Source organism: Symphalangus syndactylus, chromosome 21, assembly GCF_028878055.3.
Source record: "Symphalangus syndactylus isolate Jambi chromosome 21, NHGRI_mSymSyn1-v2.1_pri, whole genome shotgun sequence".
NCBI classification, from domain to species: domain Eukaryota; kingdom Metazoa; phylum Chordata; class Mammalia; order Primates; family Hylobatidae; genus Symphalangus; species Symphalangus syndactylus.
The window spans coordinates 37,150,074-37,174,340 of record NC_072443.2 but is presented as its reverse complement, the minus strand read 5'-3'; the positions used below and the strand labels follow the sequence as shown (position 1 = coordinate 37,174,340).

At 39.7% G+C, this 24,267-nt stretch overlaps 1 protein-coding gene across 5 annotated transcripts in view; it reads left to right on the top strand.

Moving 5' to 3' along the window:
• CFAP44 (cilia and flagella associated protein 44) overlaps positions 1-21,131 on the top strand; it is a 154,228-nt gene extending 133,097 nt beyond the window's left edge. For 4 of the 5 annotated variants that reach the window (XM_055260149.2, XM_063630025.1, XM_055260153.2 and 1 more), the window contains 7 exons: positions 3,034-3,144; positions 5,306-5,436; positions 6,799-6,915; positions 7,834-8,035; positions 15,073-15,233; positions 17,149-17,283; positions 20,228-21,131. In XM_055260149.2, the coding sequence (XP_055116124.2) occupies positions 3,034-3,144; positions 5,306-5,436; positions 6,799-6,915; positions 7,834-8,035; positions 15,073-15,233; positions 17,149-17,283; positions 20,228-20,419 (1,049 nt within the window). In that variant the 3' untranslated portion in view covers positions 20,420-21,131. Of the gene's footprint in view, positions 1-3,033; positions 3,145-5,305; positions 5,437-6,798; positions 6,916-7,833; positions 8,036-13,562; positions 13,660-15,072; positions 15,234-17,148; positions 17,284-20,227 lie in introns of those variants that run through there. The other variant, XR_010118452.1, reaches the window with a different exon arrangement.
• The last annotated feature ends 3,136 nt before the right edge of the window (positions 21,132-24,267 follow it).

The window sequence follows — 24,267 nt, the reverse complement described above, 5'->3', positions numbered from 1 at the left end:
CAAGATAAGATTTCAGTGGGGACACAGAGCCAAACCATATCACTTGGTTATTGTATTTTTCAGTTCTTAAATTTTCATTTAGTTATTTATAATTTCTATTTATTTGCTGAGCCTTTGCATTTTTTCATTTCCTTCAAGTATGTTCAAATTTTGCTCATGGAAGCGTTTTTATCATGGCTGTTTTAAACACTTTATCAGACAATTCTAATATCTCTGTCATCTTAGTGTTGACAGCTATTGGTTTTCTTTTTTCACTCAGTTGGAGACTGCATTAGTCCATTCTTGCATTGCTATAAAGAAATATCTGATATTGGGTAAGTTATAAGAAATGAGGTTTAATTGGCTCATGATTCCACAGGCTATAAAGGAAGCATGGCAGCACCTGCTTCTGGGGAGGCCTTAGGGAGCTTTAACTCACAGCAGAAGCCAAAACAGGAGCAGGCATCTTATATGGCAGACACAGGACCAAGAGAGTGAGAGAGAAGGCACTACACACCACACTTTTAAAACAACCAGCTCTCATGATGACTCACTCACTCACTATCATGAGAACAGCACTGAGGGGATGGTGTTAACCATTCAGGGGGTTCCTCCCTGATGATCCAATCACCTCCCGACAGGCCCTTCCTCCAACACTGGGGATTACAGTTCAACATGAGATTTGGTGGGAACACAGATCCAAACCATGTCATATATCTTCCTGGTTTGTGGTATGAGTGACTTTTAATTGAATCCTAAAAACTTTCATATTATATTATGAGACTCTGTATCTTATTTAAATCTTCTGTTTTACTCGAATTTCTCAAACACTAATCTGACAAGGAAAGGGATGAGAGTCTCCTTACTGTTGGTGGAGGTAGAAATCTATATTCCCCATTCAGACTTCATTGTCACCCAAGGGATGGGGGGCCTCTTTGATACTGCTGTGTATGGGTATGAGTTCCAGCTCCACATGTAGTTTCAGTGATCGACATGGCGGGGATGGTGAGTACTTACAGATAATGATGAAAGTCCTGACTCTCTATTAATGTTCTTCTGATACCACCCCTGAGGGGAGAGGGGAGAGTACCTTATTACTGACCTTGGGAGTGGAAGTCCAGGCTATCACATGGCCTCCACAGGCATCTTGGTGGTGAGGGTGGGGGCGAGGCTGGGTACCAGCCAGTGTGAATAAATGTACTGGCTCCCTGCTTGCCCTTCTCTAACACCATCCAGTGGGAGTGTTGGGACACCTAATTACAGCCCTGTGAGGGTGGATGTCTAGCCTCCCCCTTAACCTTTGCTTATTTAGTTGGGGATTGTACCAGAGTTTTTCTGTGGTGTTTGGTTGGAATAGAATAGTTACTGTCTAAAAGTTTTCTCTCCTGCTAGGCAGCCCCTTTCCTGCTCCTTTGGCTCGAGAGAGCAAGCTTTTGTTGAGGCTTTCTGTATCTGTAGATCTGTTGGTGTTTCTAGGCTGCCAACTTATTCTCCAAGTCTGAGATAGATGGGGCTAAAAGAATATCCAAGAAACTCACCGCAGTGTTGTTCCTCAGGTTCTAAGGCACATAGTTGCTCTACTTTCTTCTCTCCATTTTTTTCAGTCTTCTTATGTTTGTTTTACACATAATGTTTAGCTGTATTTATAAATTGTAAATTGGTGATCTGTAGTTCATAGATGGCCTCAAGGTGTTTTAAAAGAAAGTGGGGCAGGTTGGAGTGGAAAGGTCTACAACCCCTTATCTAAAACCCTTGGGGACAGATGTATTTTTGTGTTCAGAAATATTTCTGAAGATATTATATATGATATTATAAAGAAATCATTCCTGACATTTATTAAAAACAACAAGGCAGACTTTATTCAGGGGGCTACTATAATGGGGTTTTGTAGCAGGGAAGAGAGATGGGGCTGAACTCTGAATACAACAAGGACAAGTGGAGATTTATAGCCAAGGAACAGAGTGGGTGTCAGTGGACAGAAAATTACTAAGAAGTAGGGTAATTCTTCACTAGACTGTTTTAATAGGACTTTTGCTGAGGGCAAGCCAGGTGATAAGATAATAAGGGTGGAGTGATGAGGAATTTGATCAGATATCAAGTTCTCTCCATTGGGGGAAGTGGGAAATTTTTTCTAAGCTAACTTGCAGGATTCTTGCTAGAATTGGACTAAATAGGTTAAGGACACAGCTCAAGGTCAGGAACTAGTCAGAAAAAGGACTCAGAGAAGTCTGACTCAAGTTGGGTGAAAGGAGAGAGTCTTTGTCAACATGATACCACTAGCAAGTTCTGGTACAGAATCCCAAAATCAAACATCTTAGTACTTCTGCAGCAAAACATGAATATTCATACCAAGTTAAATAAAGACTATAAATGTCATTACTTCATTTCAGATAACTTATGAAAATCTTTTCAGGGCCAGGCACAGTGGCTCAAGCCTGTATTCCCAGCACTTTGTGGGGCCCAGTTGTGCAGATCCCTTGAGCCCAGGAGTTCGAGATCAGCCTGGGCAACATGGCGAAACTTTGTCTCTACAAAACAAACAAACAAACAAAAACCAAAAAGTAGCTGGGCATAATGGTGTGTGCCTGTAGTTCCAGCTACTCAGAAGGCTAAGGCAGGAGGACTGCTTGAGCCCGGGAGGTGAAGGTTGCAGTGAGCCGAGATTGCATCACTGCACTACAGCCTGGGCAACAAAGCCAGATCCTGTCTCAAAAGAAAAAAGAAAAAAAAAGGAAAAAAATCTTTTTTGTCTGATTTTAGAGCATCTTATAAGTTAGGAATTGTGGGTCTATTTCACTAACTGTGTGTTAGGTGGACTACAACATCTGCAGCTTGGGAACTTGGTCTCATCCCCCTCTGACTTGCATTGATAGTAACTGCACAACCTTCTGCAGGCATTTGGGTTTGTGTTCTTTGTGTCCTTAACCATTTTAAACTCTTATATTGAGTTATTTTGCTAGTGACTGACTCATTGAAAAAGAGTTTACTTTAAAAATCTAGTATTTAGTTTAATATAGAAACTTATTTGTTAACAATGCCCTCCTCTTTCCGTAGATGAAGATGAGGAGAGTGAGGAATCAAGTGAAGAAGAATCTAGCTTGGAGAGTGATGAAGATGAGTCTGAATCCGAAGATGAGGTTTTTGATGATTCTATTTGCCCAACAAGTAAGTTAGATAAAACCACATGTTCTCTGTGAAGTGTGAATATTGATTGGCAATACTGAGAAGGCCCTTTTTTGGTTTCTCTGTTCTCTGATAATTCAAAAAAAGGATAGTTTAAAATGTATGATATAGAGTCTAATGAATACCTTTTTTAAAGTATAAGGATATTTATTTATTTATTTATTTATTTATTTATTTATTTATTTGAGACAGAGTTTAGCTCTGTCACCCAGGGTGGAGTACGGTGGTGCGATCTCGGCTCACTGCAACCTCCACCTCCCGGGTTCAAGCTATTCTCCTGCCTCAGCCTCCCAAGTAGTTGGGACTACAGGTGCATGCCACCACGCCCACCTAATTTTTTGTATATTTTTTAGTAGAGACGGGATTTCACCGTGTTAGCCAGGATGGTCTTGATCTCCTGACCTCGTGATCCACCTGCCTCAGCCTCAAAAAGTGCTGGGATTACAGGCGTGAGCCATCGCGCCCAGCTAGGATATTTATTTCTTTATTCAATAATATTCAACTTCTACTATGTGCCAGGCACTTATCTGATGCTAAGTATACATCAAAGTATAAAACAAACTCCTCCATCCTCATGGAGCTTATAGTCTAGTGGAGAAAGACAATAAATATAGTAAGTCAATTAAACAGAATCTTAGAAGGTGGTACATACTATGGGAAAAGAAATGAAGGGAGTGCGGGAGTGAGGATGGAGAGGAACATTGCTATTTCCAATAGTATGGTTAGGGAAAACGTTCATGAATACTTTTGGGGGCTCTCTGGGTGATTTATTATCTGTTCTCTCAGGCAGCCATTTATGAGTGACAAATAATATACAGACAGTTGACAGTTGATTCAGAGTTATAAATTATGTAGCAAGTTTAATTTTATAGAGAAATGCCAGACTATAATTTACATATATATTTTACAGTAATTTCCCTTTTTGACAAACCTATTCAAATTTTTGTGTTGCAAATCTGTTTTGTAAGGGCATTTTGAATAGTTTCCTGGAAATGCTTGACAATTTACATTCACTGTTTTCTTTTTTTTTTTTGAGATGGAGTCTTGCTCTGTCGCCCAGGCCGGACTGCAGTGGCGCTATCTTGGCTCACTGCAAGCTCCGCCTCCTGGGTTCACGCCATTCTCCTGCCTCAGCCTCTCCAGTAGCTGGGACTACAGGCACCCGCTACCGAGCCCGGCTAATTTTTTTTGTATTCTTAGTATAGACGGGGTTTCACCGTGTTAGCCAGGATGGTCTCGATCTCCTGACCTTGTGATCCGCCCGCCTCGGCATCCCAAAGTGCTGGAATTACAGGCGTGAGCCACCGTGCCCAGCCTCATTCACTGTTTTCACTGGTGAAACCAGTCTGGAGCATCCAGACCAATTTCTTACAGTCTCAATAGATGAATGGTTCAGTAGAGAAAAAACAAGTTTTGGGATCTGTAATTTGTTTTTCTAGACATTTCAAATAAGGTTTTAATTAAATTTTAAAAGTTTAATTTCAGATAAAGTTTTATCTTGTTTTACTTTTGAATACAATGGTCTTTTAAAATCATAATATTTATGAGTGAAATAGAGCACACAAACCTTCTAATGCCAACTCATTATTTTTTAGCAGGATAATTAAATGGCTTGAAGAATGACTCACAGTTAGTATGATGATAGCAGTATGATGATAGCTAGATCTAAGCTTCCTGAATTCTATTTTAGTATTCCACTTCTACATTCTCTATTACTTGGTGGATAAAGGTGGCTCTTAGTGTGATACTGTGGAAATAATAGATAATGCACTTGAATCCCATTCTGTTATGTACCAGTTATGTCACCTCTCTGAGACTTAAGGTATTCACCTATATATGGGAACAATAGTTTCTGCCTTGCAGGGTCTATGAGCCTTGAGTGAGATAATGTACATAAAGGGCTTAGCACAAAGCCTGCTTCAGAGTACTGCTCACAACATCAATACTATTATTATTATTATTATGGTTATTAATAATACTAATAATTTCAACCTGGAACAATTAAGCCATAAGTGTCTTAAAAGCTGGCTAGAGTGGATCCATAAATAGATATTATTGATTCTGAATCTCCAAAGTTCACAGTTTTAGTACTACCACATTCCATAACAAATGGGGCTGGTTTTTATTTAAATTCTCTTGGCAGACTGTGATGTGGCTCTTTTTGAGCTGGCCCTTCAACTTCGAGAGAAAAGGCTGGACATCGAGGAGGCTTTAGTTGAAGAAAAGAAAATTGTTGATAACCTCAAAAAGGAATATGATACATTGTCAAAAAAAGTATGGTGATCTGTCTACTTATTTATCCTCTCAAAATGCTACACATTCTCCTAGCTATAATGTTGCCTTTTTATAGCGATGACAATATTAGGACTTCTCAGAAATGAAACATTTCAAATGTTAAGGCCAGGTTTTTTTCTCCCTAAATTGTGGGGGACATTGCTTTTTTGATGATTGGACTTACTTTGTGTCAGTCATTGGTCTCCAGATTTTTCTGATGACTTTACTCTGTAAGTAAAAAAAATGAAAATGGAGCCCCTCCCCATACAATAAATGTCTATGTATTTATAAATTGTATTTATGAACTATTATATATTTTGTACAATAGGAAACATCCACAAAAACAGAAATTAAATAGAATGAGATGAAAATAAATAGAAATGCTGACATTTTCAATTTATACCCCAATAGATGATTTTGTTGATCATCTGGGGTGCATGCATCCCATGTTGGAGACCATCAATTTCTGCCTTAATCTGCTCACTTTCCCTCTTAGGTACTCTCTTTTTTTTTTTTTTTTTTTTTTGAGACGGAGTCTTGCTCTGTCGCCCAGGCTGGAGTGCAGTGGCGCGATCTCGGCTCACTGCAAGCTCCGCCTCCCGAGTTCACGCCATTCTCCTGCCTCAGCCTCTCCGAGTAGCTGGGATTACAGGTGCCCGCCACCACGCCCGGCTAATTTTTTTGTATTTTTAGTAGAGACGAGGTTTCACTGTTGTCTCGATCTCCTGACCTCGTGATCCGCCCGCCTCGGCCTCCCAAAATGCTGGGATTACAAGCGTGAGCCACCGCACCCGGCCTGTACTCTTGTCTAGAGCAACATCACTTAACTTCATTCATGTTCAGAATATATTCATGTTCAGAAATATTTTTGATGTATTATTTCTCCTCTTGCAAATAGGAAATGATTTGGAAAACTTTCAGGTTTTCTAGGACATGGAGAATGTGCTTTAGAAATACTATAGTTAGCAGTTTCATTGCTTTAAAGCAATGAAACTTCTTTAATTTGTTGAAGTCATGACCAAAAAAGACTCCCACCATTCTGTCAAAGACATTCCATGCTGATGGGCTGCTTTTCATGCAGAAAATAAAAGGGAGATGAGGACATGTCTTCTGGGCTCTTATTCACGAAACTTTATAACTCTGGAGTCATAGAAATGATTGAAGAGTGATGTGGATCATAACTTGGCAGAAAGAAAATAATATGCATTCCTGAGTTGCAAACTGGGATCATGCACTTAATCACAGCCCAACAAAGCAGATTCTGCTCATGCTTTATTTCCTCCAAAGATGCCTTCATTCACCATCTTTAGATGTATGTTCAGTGAGTCTTGTCACCATTTCACGACACGGGGCTTTCTGCAGGTGAAAATTGTCGCAACTAATCTGAATGCAGCAGAGGAGGCCCTGGAGGCTTATCAGCGAGAGAAGCAGCAGCGGCTGAATGAACTGCTAGTTGTGATTCCGCTCAAGCTCCACCAGGTGATGCATCTGGGGAGGCTGCTCCATCCTGTCGGAGAAGAGTCATCACACCCAAGCTTTTCAGAGAGATTCATAGTTCACTAATGGGGAGAATCATGGTTCTTTGTTGAGAATTCCACCTGTAGAATGACACCTACACTTGTATTATCCACTGTCAGATTGTTATAAAAGAGTAAGATCAAAACACGCATATTTCCCTATGGCCTATTAGCATTTTGGAAATCAGTCATCTCAAGTCTAGAGAAATGAGGAGCCTATGATTTAAGAATGCAGTGGCTCAGAGAGTGAAATCCTGGCTCTTATACCCATGTCAGTTTTCACACCATCTTTATCTATACGTGGACTAATCATGCTAAAATGACCTTTGCTTAGTCTCTACTCATTGGTGAGGGAGGTCAAGACAAAAGGAAGATATTTTCTCTTTTTTACTTTTCTTGTTCATTTCTATTTGAATTGCAACTTATATTAAATTGCAGGAATACATATCATTAAGAGAAAAGGCTTATTGTATTCTCCTTTGTCAGGTTAAGAGAAAAAGCTGTATTTTAGGAAAACAACAACAACAAGATCAGCCTTATATATGTTTTGTGAAACCTGACCCAAACTGGATGAGCTAAATGTAGCGGTTTGCCTAGGGTGCCAGCCCTGAAATGTTTGTCATATCATTATGCAGTAGATAATAGGCATGATCTGTGTGGGAGGATTTGCTATCCCCACAGAGGTGTGATGTGGCTTTCTATCTGACAGCATCTTTCTGTGTTTGCCCGGCCACTGTTACTTGGTAAGGAAGAGGGAGAAGCCCGAAGGCAAGGAGCTAAACAAAGGACAGAGAAGGAAGTGCATCTCTTATGCTTTCTGTTGCCATATACAAAATCTGTGTTTTTGTCTATTTTCTTTTGATTTGCTTTATGCTTGTAGATAGAGTATGTGGTATTTGGAGAAATACCTAGCGATCTTTCTGGTACTTTGGTCTTCTCTAACCACGCCTTGAGACGGCTGCAAGAACGAATCCGTGAGCTCCAGGAGGAAAATTCCAAGCAGCAAAAACTTAACAAAGAATGGAGAGAGAGACGTAAACAGCTCATCCGAGAAAAGAGAGAAATGACAAAAACCATACACAGTGAGTATCTAAGCCCACGGCCTCACTAGTAAGGTTTATTGGTAAGAAAGGGAATTTATCCAAGCAACTGTCTCCAACTGTGAAAATAGTAATTGCAGACTCAGAACCACTGAGAAGGGAAACGAGAACACCACAACATCTTCCTACTCACCGTTTCTCCTGATGCCATGAAAAGTTCACTTTCCGATTTTAAAGGGAGAACTCTTTCGTCATAGAATCATCTTCTCTTTGTGTATGATTAAAATATAGAATAATACAATAATAACCCAAGTGCAAGACTACCCAGCTTAAGAAAGAAAACGTTGAGATACAATCGAAGCCCCATCTCTTTCTAATGGGATTCTGTGGCTCCTTCCTCGGGATTCACCACCAGGTATGCACACATACATATGGACGTGTCCACACACAATATGGAGACCTACCTTGCATATTTTTAACTGTGATGATATTTATATCATTTTGTGGTTCACTTTATTAAACCAATTTTTGAGTTATCCATGAATTACAGATAGTTTATTCACTTTACTGCTATAATATTCCATTTATGAATATTAAAGATTTTATTTCTTTAGCCTTCTATTGATGGATATTTAGGATATTTCTTATTTTTCATTATTATAGACAATGTTACAGGAAACCTTCTTGTACACATCTCCCTGTGCACATGTGTGAGAAGGTGAATCCTAGTACTGGGTCTCTGGGTTACAGAGGGATATGTACATTTTCAGCTCTCCTGGATATTGCCAAGTTGCCCCCAAAGTGGTTGAACAAATTTCTCCTCCCCTGGCAATGTGTGAGAATTGCCCAGGCTCCGTATTGTCATCAACACTTGATATTATCAGACTTTAATGTTTTTGCCAGCCTGCGAGATGTTAAATTATATTTCTTTGTGGTTTTTGTTCACATTTTTTGATTGCTGGTGAAGTTAAACATCTTTACATACATTTATTTGCCATTTATTTATTTTCTGTAACTTGCCTGTCCTATCCTTTGTCCATTTTTGATTTCTATTTTTTGTTTTTAAATTGATTTTAGGGAGTTCTTAATATATCCTTTTTGTCCATTAAATGCACTGCAAATCTCTTCTAGTTTGTAGCTTGTCTTGTCTTTTTTCTTTTCTTTTCTTTTTTTTTTTTTTTTTTTGAGACAGGGTCTCACTCTATCGCCCAGGCTGGAGTCTCACCTCTATCACAGTGGCGTGATATTGGCTCACTGCAACCTCTGCCTCCTGGGCTCAAGCAATTCTCCTGCCTCAACCTCCCGAGTAGCTAGGATTACAGGTGCATGCCACCACGCCCGGCTCATTTTTGTATTTTTTAGTAGAGACGGGGTTTCTCCATGGTGGCCAGGCTGGTCTCAAACTCCTGACCTCAGGTGATCTGCCTGCCTTGGCCTCCCAAAGTGCTGGGATTACAGGCGTGAGCCACCGTGCCTGGCTCTCTCTTTTTTTTTTTTTTTTTTTTTTTTACTTTGTCTAGTGTATCTTTTGGATACAGATGTTTTAAATCTTAATATAGTAATTTTTATCAATCTACTTATTTATGGTTTGTGCACTATGTGTATGTGTGTGTGTCTTGCTTAAGAAATCCTTTCCTATTTTGAGGTCATAAAGAGATTTTTTGGTCCAACCATTCCACTACTGGGCATATATCCAAAGGAAATGAAATTAGTAATCAGTATGCAGAAGAGATATCTGCACTCCTATGTTCACTGCAGTACTATTCACAATTGCCAAGACACAGAATCAATCTAAGTGTCTATAAACAGATGAGTGGATAAAGAAAATGTGGTATATGTACACAATGAAATACTCTTCAGCCTTAAAAAGGAAGGAAACCCCATTATGTGCAACAACATGGATAAACTTGGAGGACAATATGTTAAGTGAAATAAGAGGCACAGAAAGAAAATACCACATGACATCACTTATATGCAGAGTATAATAAAATTAAACTCATAGAAACAGAATAGAATCATGATTACCAGGGTCTGTGGTTGTGGGCTGGGGTACAGTTTGGGGAGATGTTGGTCACAGGATAAAAAATTTCAGTGAGATCCAAAGAAAAATTTCAAGAGATCTATTGTATGATGACTAGAGTTAATAACAATGTGTTATATTCTTGAAAATTGCTAAGAGTAAATTTTAAGTGTTCTCACAACAAGAAAAAGAAAGTATGCGAGGCAATGCATAAGTTAATTAGCTCAATCTATTAATCTAGCCATTCCATAATGTGTGCGTATTTCAAAACAGCATGTTGTACGTGATAATATATACAATTTTTGTCAATTTAAAAAGATCATTTTCAGTAGTTTCCTTATTAGTAGTGCCCCTCACATTTGGATTTTTAACCCACTTAAAATTGAAGTATATAGTATAAGATGTATAGTATAAAGATAATTATCTTTTAAAATAATTTAGTAATATTTGATATGTGGAACATATAAGCAGTGGAGTATTACAACAGAAGGAACCCACCCACCCAACTTATTAACAATAATATTACCAACACTGTAACATCTATCTGTGTGCATTCTTTCCATCCCATTCTGTCTCCCCATATTCAGAGATAACCACCATTCCCAATTTTATGTTTAACATTCCCTTTCATTAAAAAAAATAGTTATAACATATTTACATGTATTTCTAAATATATTGCTTTAGAGCTTTGTAGAAATATTATATCATATGTAGCCTTTTGAAACATACTCTCATTTAATATTATATTCATAAGAGTAGATGTGATATAGCATATAGCTGTTGTTGGTCTTCATTGTAAAAATATATCATATGATTCTACTAAAATTATTCATTCTTCTGCTGACAGTGGACATTTAAATTGCTTTATGTTCTTTTGCTTTGATAATTCTGCTATGAAAATTCTTGTACATGGTATATGTTTACAAGAGTTTCTAAAAATATAAGGGTTTCGTACCTAAAAGTAGAACAGCTGGGTCATAGGGCATATAAGTGTTTAACTTTTTAAAAAATGTTAAATTCTCTTCCAAAATGATTATATCAATTTACACTCCATTCAGCGGTACTTAAGAGTCCCCTTTGAGCTACATACATCATTGAAAATACATAATTCTATTAGACTTTGATTCTTTGCCAAACTGGAAAGTATAAAGTGGTAAATCATGGTCTTAATTTCATTTTCCTAACCATTAATAAGGTTAAGCACATTTTGTTTGTCTTTGGACTTTTAATGTTTCCTATTCTATAAAATGTCTGTTCATGTATTTGGTTCATTTTTGTCTTGATTTGTTTGCCTTTTAAAAAATTGATATGTAGGAATTATTTTTTTTGATACTAATCCTTTGTTGGTTATGGGTTTTCCAAATATCTTCCTTTGGTTTTTTGTTTTCACTTTTATGGAGGCTTTTTAAAGATAATTAAAAATTTGTTTTCAATTTTTATTTTTTGTGGGTACATAGTAGGTATATATATATTTATAAGATATACGGGATATTCTTATACAGAGATACAATGTCTAATAATCATATCAGGATAAATTGGGTATCATCACCTCACGCATTATCTTTTATGTTACAAACAATCCAATGATACTCTTTTCGTTATTTTAAAATGTACAGTTAAGTTGTTATTGACTATAGTAACCCTGCTGAGCTATCAAATACCAGATTTTATTGATTCTATCTAACTGTTTTTGTACCCATTAACCATTCCCACATCCCCCACCTCCATTATCCTTCCCAGACTCTAGTAACTGTCATTCTGCTCTCTATCTCCATGAGTTCAGTTGTTTTAATTTTTAGCTCTCACGAATAAGGGTGAGCATGCAAAGTTTGTCTTTATGTGCCTGGCTTATTTCACTTAATGTAATGACTTCAGTTCCATACATGTTCTTGCAAATGACAAGATCTCTCTCTCTTTGAGACAGGGTCTCACTCTGTCTCCCAGGCTGGAGTGCAGTAGCGCAATCATGGCTCACTGCAGCCTTGACCTCTCGGGCTCAGGTGATCCTTCTGCCTCAGCCTCCTGGGTAGCTGGGACTACAGGCATACACCACCATGCCTAGGTAATTTTTTTGCATGTTTTTGTAGAGATGGGATCTTGCTATGTTGCCCAGGCTGGTCTCAAACTCCTGGGCTCAAGCAATCGCCTGTCTCAGCCTCAGAAAGCCCTAGGATTACAGGTGTGAGTCACTGTGCCTAGCTGGATCTTATTTTTTAATGGCTGAACAGTACTCCATTGTCTACATGTACCACATTTTCTTTATCCATTGTCTGTTGAGGGACAGTAAGTTGCTTCCAAATCTTGGCTGTTAGGAATAGTGCTGCAATAAATATGGGAGTGTAGGTATCTCTTCAATATACTGATTTCCTTTCTTTTGGATATTTATCTAGCAGTGGGATTGCTGGTCATATGATAGCTCTGTTTTTAGCGTTTTGAGGAATCTCCAAACTGTTCTCCAAGTGGTTGTACTAACTGACATTCCCACCAACAGTGTGTGAGGGTTTTGTTTTCTCTACATCCTCATCAGCATTTATTACTGCCTGTCTTTTGGATAAAAGCCATTTTAACAGGAGTGAGATGATATCTCATTGTAGTTTTTATTTGCATTTCTGTGATGATCAGCGATGTTGAGCACCTTTTCATGTACCTGTTTGCCATTTGTATGTCTTCTTTTAAGAACTGTCTCTTCAGATCTCTTGCCCATTTAAAAATTGGATTAGTAGATATTTTTCTATAGAGTTGTTCAGGCTCCTTATATATTCTGGTTATTAACCCCTTGTCAGATGGATAATTTGCAAATATTTTCTCTCATTCTGTGAGTTGTCTTTTTACTTTGTTGATTGTTTTATGGTGGCTTTTGATGAACAATAACTGTGTGATTTTAATTTATCAATCTTTTATTTTAGGGTTAATAATTTCTAAGTTTATTTTTTAAATTGCAGTAAAATGTACATAGCATAATATTGATGATTTTAACCATTTGTAAGTGGACAGTTCAATGGCACTAAGTACATTCATATGATTGTGCAACCATCACCACCGTCCATCTCCAGAACACTTTTCATCTTCCCAAACTCTATATCCACTAAACAGTAACTCCCATTTTCCTATCCCTCTGCTCCAGGAAACTGCCACTCTACTTTCTGTCTCTGTGAACTTGACTACTCGAAGTACTTCATAATGAGGAGAATAATACAGTATCTGTCTTTTTGTGACTGGCTTATTCTATTTAGGATAATGTCTTTCAGGTTCATCCATGTTGTAGCATGTGTCAGAATTTTCTTCCTTTTTAAGGCAAATAATATTCCATTGTATGTATATGCCACATTTTGTTTACACATTTATTTGTCAATGGGCAGCTGGATTGCTTCCCATTTTTTGGCTATTGTGAATAGTACTGTGATGAACATGAGTGTACAAATATCTGTTTATGTCTCTGCTTCCATTTCTTTTGGATATGTGCCCAGAATTGGGATATATGGCTGGACCATGTGGCTTAGAAGTGGTGAATAACACTGCAGTTAGCTTGTTGCCTTTCTCCATCTCTAGATCCAGTGGGGAAGAAGAGGAGAGCCTAGAACATGAGGGTGAGAAGGAATAAGTTCTCTCCATTTTAGGGAGAGCACAGCTCACAGCCATGGGGAAGGTGGGTAGCGAGTGTTCCAGAAGACTTTATGTCCCTAGTGAGCATTAGCTAGACTCTTCAGCATAGGAGAAGGACACCGGGCTGGCTCCACAATGGAGCTGGCAAGGATCAGAGTACATGTTCTGGTATATGAGGCTGCCATGCAAGAGGGCAACCCCTTTTATGGGGGTGGGGCTAGCTGAGGGGAAATCAAAGCTCTTACTGAGAGAGGCCAGGCAGGCAGCCACAGGCCAGTACACATGTGCACATCATCCATTCATCGTTTCATTTGCGTCACTGATTAGATGGCCACCACATTATACATGTCCGTGGGGCACTACTTACATAGAATAGAAAGTGAATAGCCCCTCCTGGATTGTGCATAATGGCAGCCATGCCAATTGTACTATTCTAATTCAAGCGTAAATCATAAAAATTATGCCCAAATACAAATTTCTGCACTATAAAAGAATTGAATCATCTTGCTGCATATTAAGGCCTTCAAACTTTGCTTGGGGACAGTCTGGTCATTGAGAAAGTCCTGTTACAAGATTGTGTTTTCTTGGAGAGGTGTTCTAGTGTTCTCACACTGGGGAAACACAGAAACAAAAGTAAAATATATTCCATGTTAGATATTACATGTTAGATAATTGCTAAGGAGAAAAATTAAAAATGGATTGAGAAAAAGAATGCTGAGGTCCATGGAAAGCAGGGAAAGCCTCCATGGACAGGCAGCACATCTGATAATATGTAGTTATCCCTGGCTAGAGGATAAGAGCCTGCTCTTAGTCACAGCTCCAGTATCAGCTTGCTTTTAGAAAATGGGCTGGGAGGAGCAAGCCATGTGGATCTCTGGGGAAGAGCAGTTCAGATCAGAGGAAATGAGGCTGGGGTGAGCCTGGTATGTTTGAGAAGCACAGAGGAGGTCAGTGTGTCTAGAGTAGGGTGGTAAGGAGGAGAGGCGTGAGAAAGCAGGGGGAAGAGAAAGCAGGGTAGGCAGGCAGACCACGCAGGGCCTCCTAAATTCCCAAAGGGATTGTCATTATTTACCTGGAGTAAGATGGAGACTTCTCTGAAGTGCCTGCTCTATTCTTAATACTAGATGCTGTAAAGTGCCGTATTTGAAAAAAATTGACAAGCTCATAATCTAGTTGGTGCCTGTTAACAGTCTGAGGAGGGGCAGATCAATCCGTAAGCCAGTTGGGAACATTGAGTCAGTTTTACACAGGATTCAGAAGGTGAAAAGACAATACCAAATGGGCATTTTTAAATGAGGAAAGAGGCAGGCAAAAACTCACAGAAGAAAAATCACTGATGATATAAAATCTTTCACCGTCTTACAAAAGCAGTTCCTTAGAACGTTCTTGTTCCTGGTGTTCATTTATAACAGTGGGAGCCATTGAACAACCTGAGCCAGTGACTATCTTCTTTTAGAAATGGAGGAAACAGTCCGGCAGCTCATGATCAGCAAGTTTGGCCGCGTGGTAAATCTAGAAGCCCTTCAGACACTTTCTGTTAATACAACACTTGAAGAACTGAAGATCAGAAAACTTCAAAAGGAGCTAGCGAATGCGAAGGAGATGAAGATGTGGGAGGTAAGGAGGAGAAGGCAGGTGATCTTTGGTTGAATCTGGCTGAAGGCAAGAAATGCCAGGGAGCAGGAAGTGGTACCCATGAAGCATCTGTGTAGCTGGAGCTGGTCTGTGAGACCCTTTGGCTGCCGCAGGATCTTAGGCCTGTCTCGGCTTCCTTACTGTTCACTTAGTTAGAGGGACTTGTTTATCTTGGAGTGAGAGCACCAGCACTAGGTTTTGGGGTCCAGGGTCCATATACATATGATGTAAAATGGATGAAAGATTATGGAGAGATCCCATTTTGAGGCCTACATTAATGTATAAATGCTCTGCAGCCAAAAATTGTATTTAAAAATGCTCAGCATCACTAATCATCGGAGAAATGCAAATTGAAACCACAATGAGAAAATGAAATATCATCTCACACCAGTCGGGCAAAGAAAATGTGCTGTGTATGTGTGTATGTATATATATGTATATAGAATACCATGGATTACTATGCAGCCGTAAAAAAATGAAATCATGTCCTTTGCAGCAACACGGATGGAGCTGGAGGCCATTATCCTACATGAAATAACTCAGAAACAGAAAACCAAATACTGCATGTTCTCACTTATAAGTGGGAGCTAAACAATGGGTACATGTGGACATAAAGATGAAAATAATAAACACTGGGGACTCCAGCAGCTGGGAGGATGGTGGGGGTGAGGGTTGAAAAATTACCTACTAGGTACAACACTCGCTATCTGGTGATGGGTCCACCAGAATCCCAAACCTCACTATTACACAATATATCCAAGTGACAAACAAACTTGTACATGTATGCCTGAACCTACATTTTTAAAAAAAGTGTAAATGCTCTGACAGTTTTAGAAATGGAGTGGCTATCCTCTCAGGCTCGAATTGTATTACTGTATGGTTTTTGCATGCTGTGCCAATTTGGAAATTATGAAACACCTCTAAGTAATAAATTTTGTAACAAGGCATACACTGTTTGGCTGATACAGTCTTAGAGGATGTTAATGCCTACATATTGTTCCCTGAGCCATGAGATGAGCCATGGCCTGGTTCCAGTCTGATTCAGAGGTAGGAGCTTTCACAAAGATTTTGTAAGTCCACAAAATCATGATGACTTCTCCAGTTTCCTGTCTTATGTCATTGGCAGATGGGGTAGGAAGAGAGCTTCCTAGTGCTGTGTTGTCCAATGGTCCATCTCAACTTTTCTAATCCAAGATGTACCACTGTACTTTAAGGAAGCAAATAGTGTTCATGTCAGTGGGACTGGTCCCTATTAAGGGAATGTTGGTGATAATATATGCAATCTAAAATAATTTGTTGGAAGCCTGGGCAATATAGTGAGACCCTGTCTCTACAAAAAATAAAAAAATTAGCTGGGTGTGGTGTTGCACACCAGTAGTCCCAGCTACTTGAAAGGCTTAGGCAGAGGATCACTTGAGCCCAGAAGTTCGAGGTTGCAGTGAGCAACTGATGGATCAATAAGAAAACAAAAGAAAGCCATTATACAGATGTGTGGCCATTCAAGCCAGCTACCTTAAGGATCCTGGGCCAAGACTGGGGAAAGATGGGGGAAAAGCAATATAGAAAAGTTAGCTGCTTAAATTATCACCCTTCCTTTTAAGTAATGAGTACCAACAATCAGTATGCATAGTAATTTCATTCCTCAATAATACAATGATGTCTATGTCTATTTTATTTCTACCTACTCCTATTCTTGAGCATACTTATATTCTTATCTTTAATCAAACCAGGCCCAATGCAGTTGTTTCTGTTGCATTTTCATATTGGCTTCTGATTATATTTTCATATGGGCACATTGCTCCATTTGCCTGATGATTTTGACCAAATCTGGACACTCATTTTTCTTTATTTCTTCTTTTATTCACTACATCTATTTTGCATCTTCCCACCCTGGTAGGAAAAGATTGCTCAAATGCGATGGGAACTGATGATGAAGACAAAAGAACACACCAGAAAGCTTTATCAGATGAATGATTTGTGTATTGAAAAGAAGAAACTTGATTCTCGGTTGAATACGCTACAGAATCAGCAGGTAAGTTCTTTACCTTCAGACCCTTTTTCAGAATTGAGGAAGCTCTGTCAAAGGTAGCTATTCACAAGAATGTTAAGTACTGGCATTTAAACAAACCTTGCTTGATCTTGGACCACTTCTAGACCATCTGCGTCTCTGAGGACACTGAGTTGGTGTTAGCCACATTCAGTGGGCCTGAGGGATTAGCTTTATTGAATGCCTCTTGGGTGCCATGAACTCATATAAGTACTAATCAATAGAATTGCCTTGGTCCTGGAGAGGTGTAAGGTTACTTAGGTATAAATAACGACACCATTATACTCCCTGGGTTTGGTGTCAAACATCTATTTCCAATATCTGCATATTTCATTTGACTTGAAGTGGGCATCTTGAGTGCTGAAATCTACCCTGTTTTCTTATTAAAATGCTTGTCACTTTGTGTGGGTTTCAACTTGCTATTACATAATATTTAGCCAGCCTAACATTGTACTTAATACATTGTATGTGGTGGATAATACTTAATAAATATGTACCCAATCCAAGTCTTGCCCTCTACAAACCTAACACATGTATAGTGTATTCTAAACTCTATGTTATATACTTAACAATATTACCTGCAAAAAGGCCAGTTGTTTCTCTTGGTTTTCTTTGCTTTATATTTTCTTTCAGAACCCTGCAAGTGGTCTAAGCTAAGTGTTCTAACAGTTTGGTCCTCTGAAGAAGGGCATCAGCATCACCTGGGAACTTGTTTAAAATGCAGGTGCTAAGGCCCCAACCCAGTTGTACTGCTTCAGAAGCCCTAGGGGAGGGGCCCAGCAGTCTGCGTTAACCAGCCTTCCCGGGGATTCTGAAGCACGCTAGAGTTTAAGAATCATTGGTCTAAACAAAAGTCCCAAAGTAAGAAATAATGCTGTTTATTCCATGAAAAGTGAATTAGGAGGATTGGGAAGGCTTATAATTGAAGATAAGATGTGAAAGGAAGACTAGAATTTGAATATTGAAGGGTCTTTTTCCACTGAATAACTTTTGAGTGAAGGATCAAGGCAGCGTTTGTGAAGGTTAATACCTAACCCAAATCTTCACAGACTGAGTGGTCAGTCAACATTTGTTGAGTCGATGTGCTTTGATCAGTCCAGATACATTGGAGAGGAGACAGCTTAGAGGCAGGAGATCAGTTGAATGGGAGAGGAAGTTACTAGTATCTGTCTCTGTACACAGTATATCTTTATATGTATGGCCTCTTCACATAGGGTATCTCATTTAATCCTCAAAATAGTACTTTCTAAAGCTCAGAGGAGCTCAGTAAGTTGCTGAAGCTCTTAGAGCTAATGCATGGTGAAGTTAGTTTTGAAATTCAGGTCTGTCTGCCTCCAACGCTGACTCCATTGCTTCTTACAATGATGTAGGCATGAATTGGGATATAGTTGGTGACAACAAAAATGTGTCAAATATCAAAAGCCATCTCAAAGTAAGAATAACCAAAATTTGACTGAGTCTGGTGAGGAGAAGAAGGGGAAAGTGAGGTGACTTCAAACTAACCCACTGGAATGACTGGACATGAGTTGGTGTATGAGGCATGCTTTTAGCTACAAGTAACCAAAAGCCCTATTGAGAGTACCTTAAACAAATAGGACTCATTTTTCTCACTTGACAAGAAGTCTAGAGGGAGATGACTACAGGCTTTGGTTTTGTAGGACCATGATGCCAGAGCCCGTATCTCTGATTTTCCCAAAGTTTCCTTCAAAGTCACATGACAGCTGCTTCAGCTCCCATGTTTCACATCCATGCGCCAGCCTCTTCTGTCCCTTTTATTAAGGAGCAAAAGTTTCAGATTATATCCACTTAGCTCCTCTAGCTGGAAGAGAAAATGGGTAAGGTTAAGTGGTTAGCTTTCATTGCCTGTAAAATAAAAGTGAGCAAGGGAGAAGAGGCAGAGGGTGTTGGATAACCCTTACTTACTATGAAAGTCTGCTATAGTACATAGGAGTAATGGGAAAAGTATGGACTTTTAGCATCAGGCAACCTGTTTCTAACTCTGCTTCCAGCTTGACTTGGCCAGTTAATGACTCCCTGAGTCTCAATGTCCTTATCTGTAAAACTGGAATGATACCACCCAGTTCAGAGTCGTTTTGGGGATTAGATGAGAGAGCATATGCAAAGCACCTTGCACAAAGTGGGCACCACGCAAGTATCATGTCTTTCCTTTCACAGATGTATTCATGCATTCAAATGTTATTGAGCATCTACTTATGTAGGAAGCACTAGGGCAGGTGTTGGCAGAGTGGTGAGACTTAGTCATATGGAGCCCTGTTTCTAAAAGACAGGATCTCGCAAGAAAGATAGGTAACAAACAAGCACTTCGGTCATGCCATATTAAATTGCCATTGTTTTAGATTAAAAAAAATGGTCAAATATCATAAATATTACATGGTTCAGAATGAACCATATAATATTCTGTAAATTGTAGTGATGTCTATATATAATGGATGTTTCAATAAAACAGAAAGCAGGAAATCCTAACCTAGTCCATGGGGAAAAGAAGGCCTCCCCCTGAAAGTGATGTGTGAAACATGAGTAGGAGTCAGCTGGACAGGGAAATAACTCAGATGAGGAAACAGAAGATTTCATTCTGGGAACCAAAATACGGGCTGTCCAGAAAAAGAAAGACATACTCTGTCTTTTATTATTCCAGTGATGAGCTCTCTAGGTAATGAATGACTGATAGCTAGCTTAAAGTGTACTCATCCAAAGAGGATTTGCACTTGAAGAGTTGTTTATTAGCCCAAAGGCACACATTTCTAATGGTGGGATTTTAGCAGAGGAATTGAAGGCTCCTAAGATTAAGGAGCAGTGGCTGTTTAGGGTGACTGTCAGGCCAGCACTCATCACAGATACACAATATAAGGGCATGGAGTTTTTCACATACCAAATGATGCTTCAACAGGGAGCTGTTTTCTTTCAACAGGGCAATGCCTTCCAGGGCCCTCGGGAAGCAGATGCTGTGGCAAGAGAGGAGGTCACTGAATTGATCCAACTCCAGGCGGAAAGGATTTCGGCCTTAAAGGAGGAGATTGCTCTTTTGCGTAGGAAAGGTGGTCTTATCCTCCCACCCATTCAGTCTCCAAAAGAGAAACAGATACAGCCCGTGGACCTTTGAGTTTGCTATTTTCTCAAACCCATACAAGATTTCTGACATAACTCACCGGAAGTTCTGTCTCCTCATCACCTCCAACAATCTTATTACTTTAAACTGAACTTGCCTGAAAGTCTAAAACCAGATCCAGTCACGTAGCTTTAAGAATCTCTCTACAATTTGGTTATCTTAGAACGGACTGCAGCACCCAACCTCTGTTATGAAACTGAATCATTTTAGATATTTCGAAACTACTAGATTGAATATGAAGTCTCGGAAGGCTGTGTTTCATGATTGCAGCAAATCATCTGTAATATATTTTGTTTTAGGAAAATTTGATTTGGGGGTATGCTGAATTTTTAGCCCTTGGCAAGAAAAACTATCATTCAGCAATTCGTGAGAAAACTTTGTTTTCTTGATCCTTAGAAAATAAACTTAGATGTTATTAGGTGTTCTCTGAGAGGATGCAGGAGAAAAGGACATTTTGCCAACTATATCTTAGAATAGAAATGCAAATTTCAGTTTTGCCGTTGTTGACTTCATAAAGCAGTTTTTTGAGGGCTCAGGATTCAGGAAACACAAACAGACATGGCAGAGCAGTTTGCTCTGGGTTGGCAGAAAGCAGGAAAATAACCAGCCTTCTTGGATTGCCCACAGTTTTTGTAGACCCCTCAGTTCTGAGTGGAGCAGAGGGGCATGCTTAATAAAACAGTCAATAAAGAGGCTTTTCTTTAAAGATTTCTGCAACTCCATCAGAATTCTAAGTTTTCCCCACAGTTGCTCATGTCCTCTGCCATCTTCTTTCAGGTTTTACTTGGGCCATTTGCTGGTTTTGATATAGATGAGGAGATAATGAAATAGATTTACCTTAGAGATCATCTTTAACAATCACCTTTGATTACGCAGAACATTTTAAACTAATTTAAGAGTATCCTTTTGGTTTGGGGGTAAGTGCTCATTGAAGCTTCTGGCTGTAACCATTGCAGGATAATCTCACTGACATTTGGAATCCTGTTAGTAACAGAGCATAGCTCTTTAGATGAACAGAACTGTATTAATGAGCTACTCATTGAGGCTGTTCCAGGATAAGTTGGTCACTGAGAAGGGCGGGTGAAGAAAGGAACATTGCATAAACATAGAAGGGAACTCAGCAATGCCAAGTCTTCCTCACCTGTGATTAGCCTGCTAATGTGCCCCCCAAAATTATAGACAGGACTTGCTTTCTTTGTATATCAGAACATTCTTAGAGGTGGCCACTTGGCCTATTGTCTTCCTAAGATTCCTTCATATTCCCATTTAAGAGGTCAGAATACCTTATTGTTTGCACTTGTCATCATTAATTTCTGATGTAGTCACTTCTCTACTGGAGAAGTGACTTTTTAAAATCACTTTCTGTGTTGTATATCCTAAGCCATGTGTGCCTTTCAAGTATTTTTAAAAATATGCTAGTCATAGCCCTGAGTGTCTTATTTATTGCAGTAAAAAATTACCCCCAAACTTAGCTTGAAACAACAAACTTATGATCTCACCCAGGAGTGAGAGGGTTTCTGAGGTCCAGGAATCTGGGGACAGCTTGGCCGGGTGTTCTGGCTCAGGGTCTCTTGTGGAGTTGCAGTCACACTAGGAGCTGAGGCTGCAGACATCTGAAGCTTGGCTGGAGCTGGAGGGGCTATTAGCAAATTCACTCCCTTGGCCATTAGGCAGGGCTTCAGTTCCTCGCCATGTGGGCCTCTCCATAGGGCCGCTTGGGATATGACTTCTCCCAGAGCAAGTGATCCAAGAGTGAGGGAGAGAGCAAGAGAGAATGACACACACAAGAGCCACAGTCTCTTACAGCCCAAGCTCAGAAGTGACATACCGTCACTATTGTCACATGGGTCACAGGCTGACCCTGTGTGATGTGGGAGGGGACTGAACAGGGTGTGAATGCCAGGTGAGGGTTACAGGGGCCTTTGTGGGAGCTGGCGACTGCAAGAAGCAGCTGCCTGGGGACAGTGGCTGGTCTCTGAGAAAGGTCTTGAGGCGATACCACCCCCTTGGTAATTGTAGAGAATCAGGAGAAGTTACGTTATCTTCCTGGGCCTCATTTTATTATCTGACAAATGAAGGATTGGTAGAATGGGTTCCTTCCCATTCTGAGATTCTGATTCTGATTGCAGCAAAAATGAACCTACAGTCTATAGAAGAGCCACATCAGGATTCGCTGTGCATTTCAACTGAGAGGAAAGCTAATTGGGATAATTATTCCCAAACTGAGCTAGACTAAATCACTAGTTAATTCTACAATATTCAGGGCTTCATTCCACATGTTTGGGAATTGACAAGACAGTTAGCACTCAATTACTTTATTTTGAATTGGACAAAATATGTTGATAGCTTTAGGTTCATTTCAACTGGATTCCAGGCTTAGTCTTAAATTTGTAGTTAAGTTAGAGCATCTGGGTCTTTGAGAAGTTAAGCTTCAAACACAAGTAGACCAGCAGGGTGTGGCATGGGCGGGGTGGCTGGAAAGCTGTCCTGCTCCTGGCACACTTCCCTGCCTCCTGCTGTGCTCCCAGAGGAGCAGCCTCACCTCTGAGGGTGAGGCCAAAAATCAGCCTACACTGAGTTACTTGTGGGTCAATTGTTCATATAACTTGGCTATTCTGAACTCTCATCCATAGTATTGCCGATGATCAATCTCAGCATTGGAAGAAAAAGAAACCGCAGAGTCCACCCCTGTCACAACTTCAGAGTAAAGGAGTTGTTGCTCGTGCCTGCCAGCCAGCCTGTCCCACCACAGCGGGCTCCCCCCTTAGGGAGGTCTGTGAGCCATGCACTAAATTTCTCTTTAGAGCTAAATCCATTGAGTGCTATGATTCCAGTCCTGTGTAGAAAGCAGATGTTTCACCTATCACTTCAGAAAAGCTCACCAAAATTCATTTTGACAGCTACCTTAGATCATCAAGGAGAAAAGAACAAAGGAAAAAATGTAAAAACCAATGGGGCTAGAAGGTGAGTTACAGTTCAGATTGGGGGGCCTCTGGATAGCAAAGCAATGACTGAGAGCGTCAGCCCTACCCACCCAGAAGTGAGCTCTGGGCCGTGATGCCAGGTTGTCTGAAATCACAGTATCTTATTTTTTCTCTTCTCTTCCCTGCTCTGCTTCTCATTTCCTATCATTTACCTGTTCCTTACAGTCCTTCTTTTTTAAAAATCTTTTTAAAATACTGCTTTCCTGAAAACCATGCTGCATTTCCACATGAAGTTCTCTCTGACGTTGAGCTGTTTGATGGAAAAAGGATACAGAAGTCTGAGGAATAGCAGATGCTATACTTATTTTGGCCAGCAGAGGATGCACTTGCCCTAAACAGTCAGAGTGACTCAATGCCCTGGGGTTCCCTAGGACCCTGTTTATCAAATACTTCATGTTTAAAAGCCAGGGTCTGGCCCCCACTTAACGAGATTGTCTCAAGTGGCATTTCATCTGTAACTCAATTTTACTGAAATCTAGAAAATACAGGCTCCCCCCACCCTCTCCAGCCCCAAAACTCAAAGCGTAGTAAGGCTTTCATTGTAAGCATCGGTCTCCATCTAATTCCACTTCCACATATAGATTTTTAAATTTCAATTAAAAAGAAATGTATGGTTGATCCTTTGGTTGGACAACAGTAAGTAAATGTTGATTTTAAACTAGTGAGTCAACTACTCCGGCAATGTTGGTGTATCTTTGGAAAGAAGGGAAGTGAATTTATCACGCACTGTATGTCCATGTGTGGCACAGCACTTAGCTAAATAGTATTTTGGAGAAAATATTTGGTCTTCAACACACACCTATATAAAAAAGATTAATTTTATTTCTTCAATATGACCTAAACTTCATCTCAAGTCCG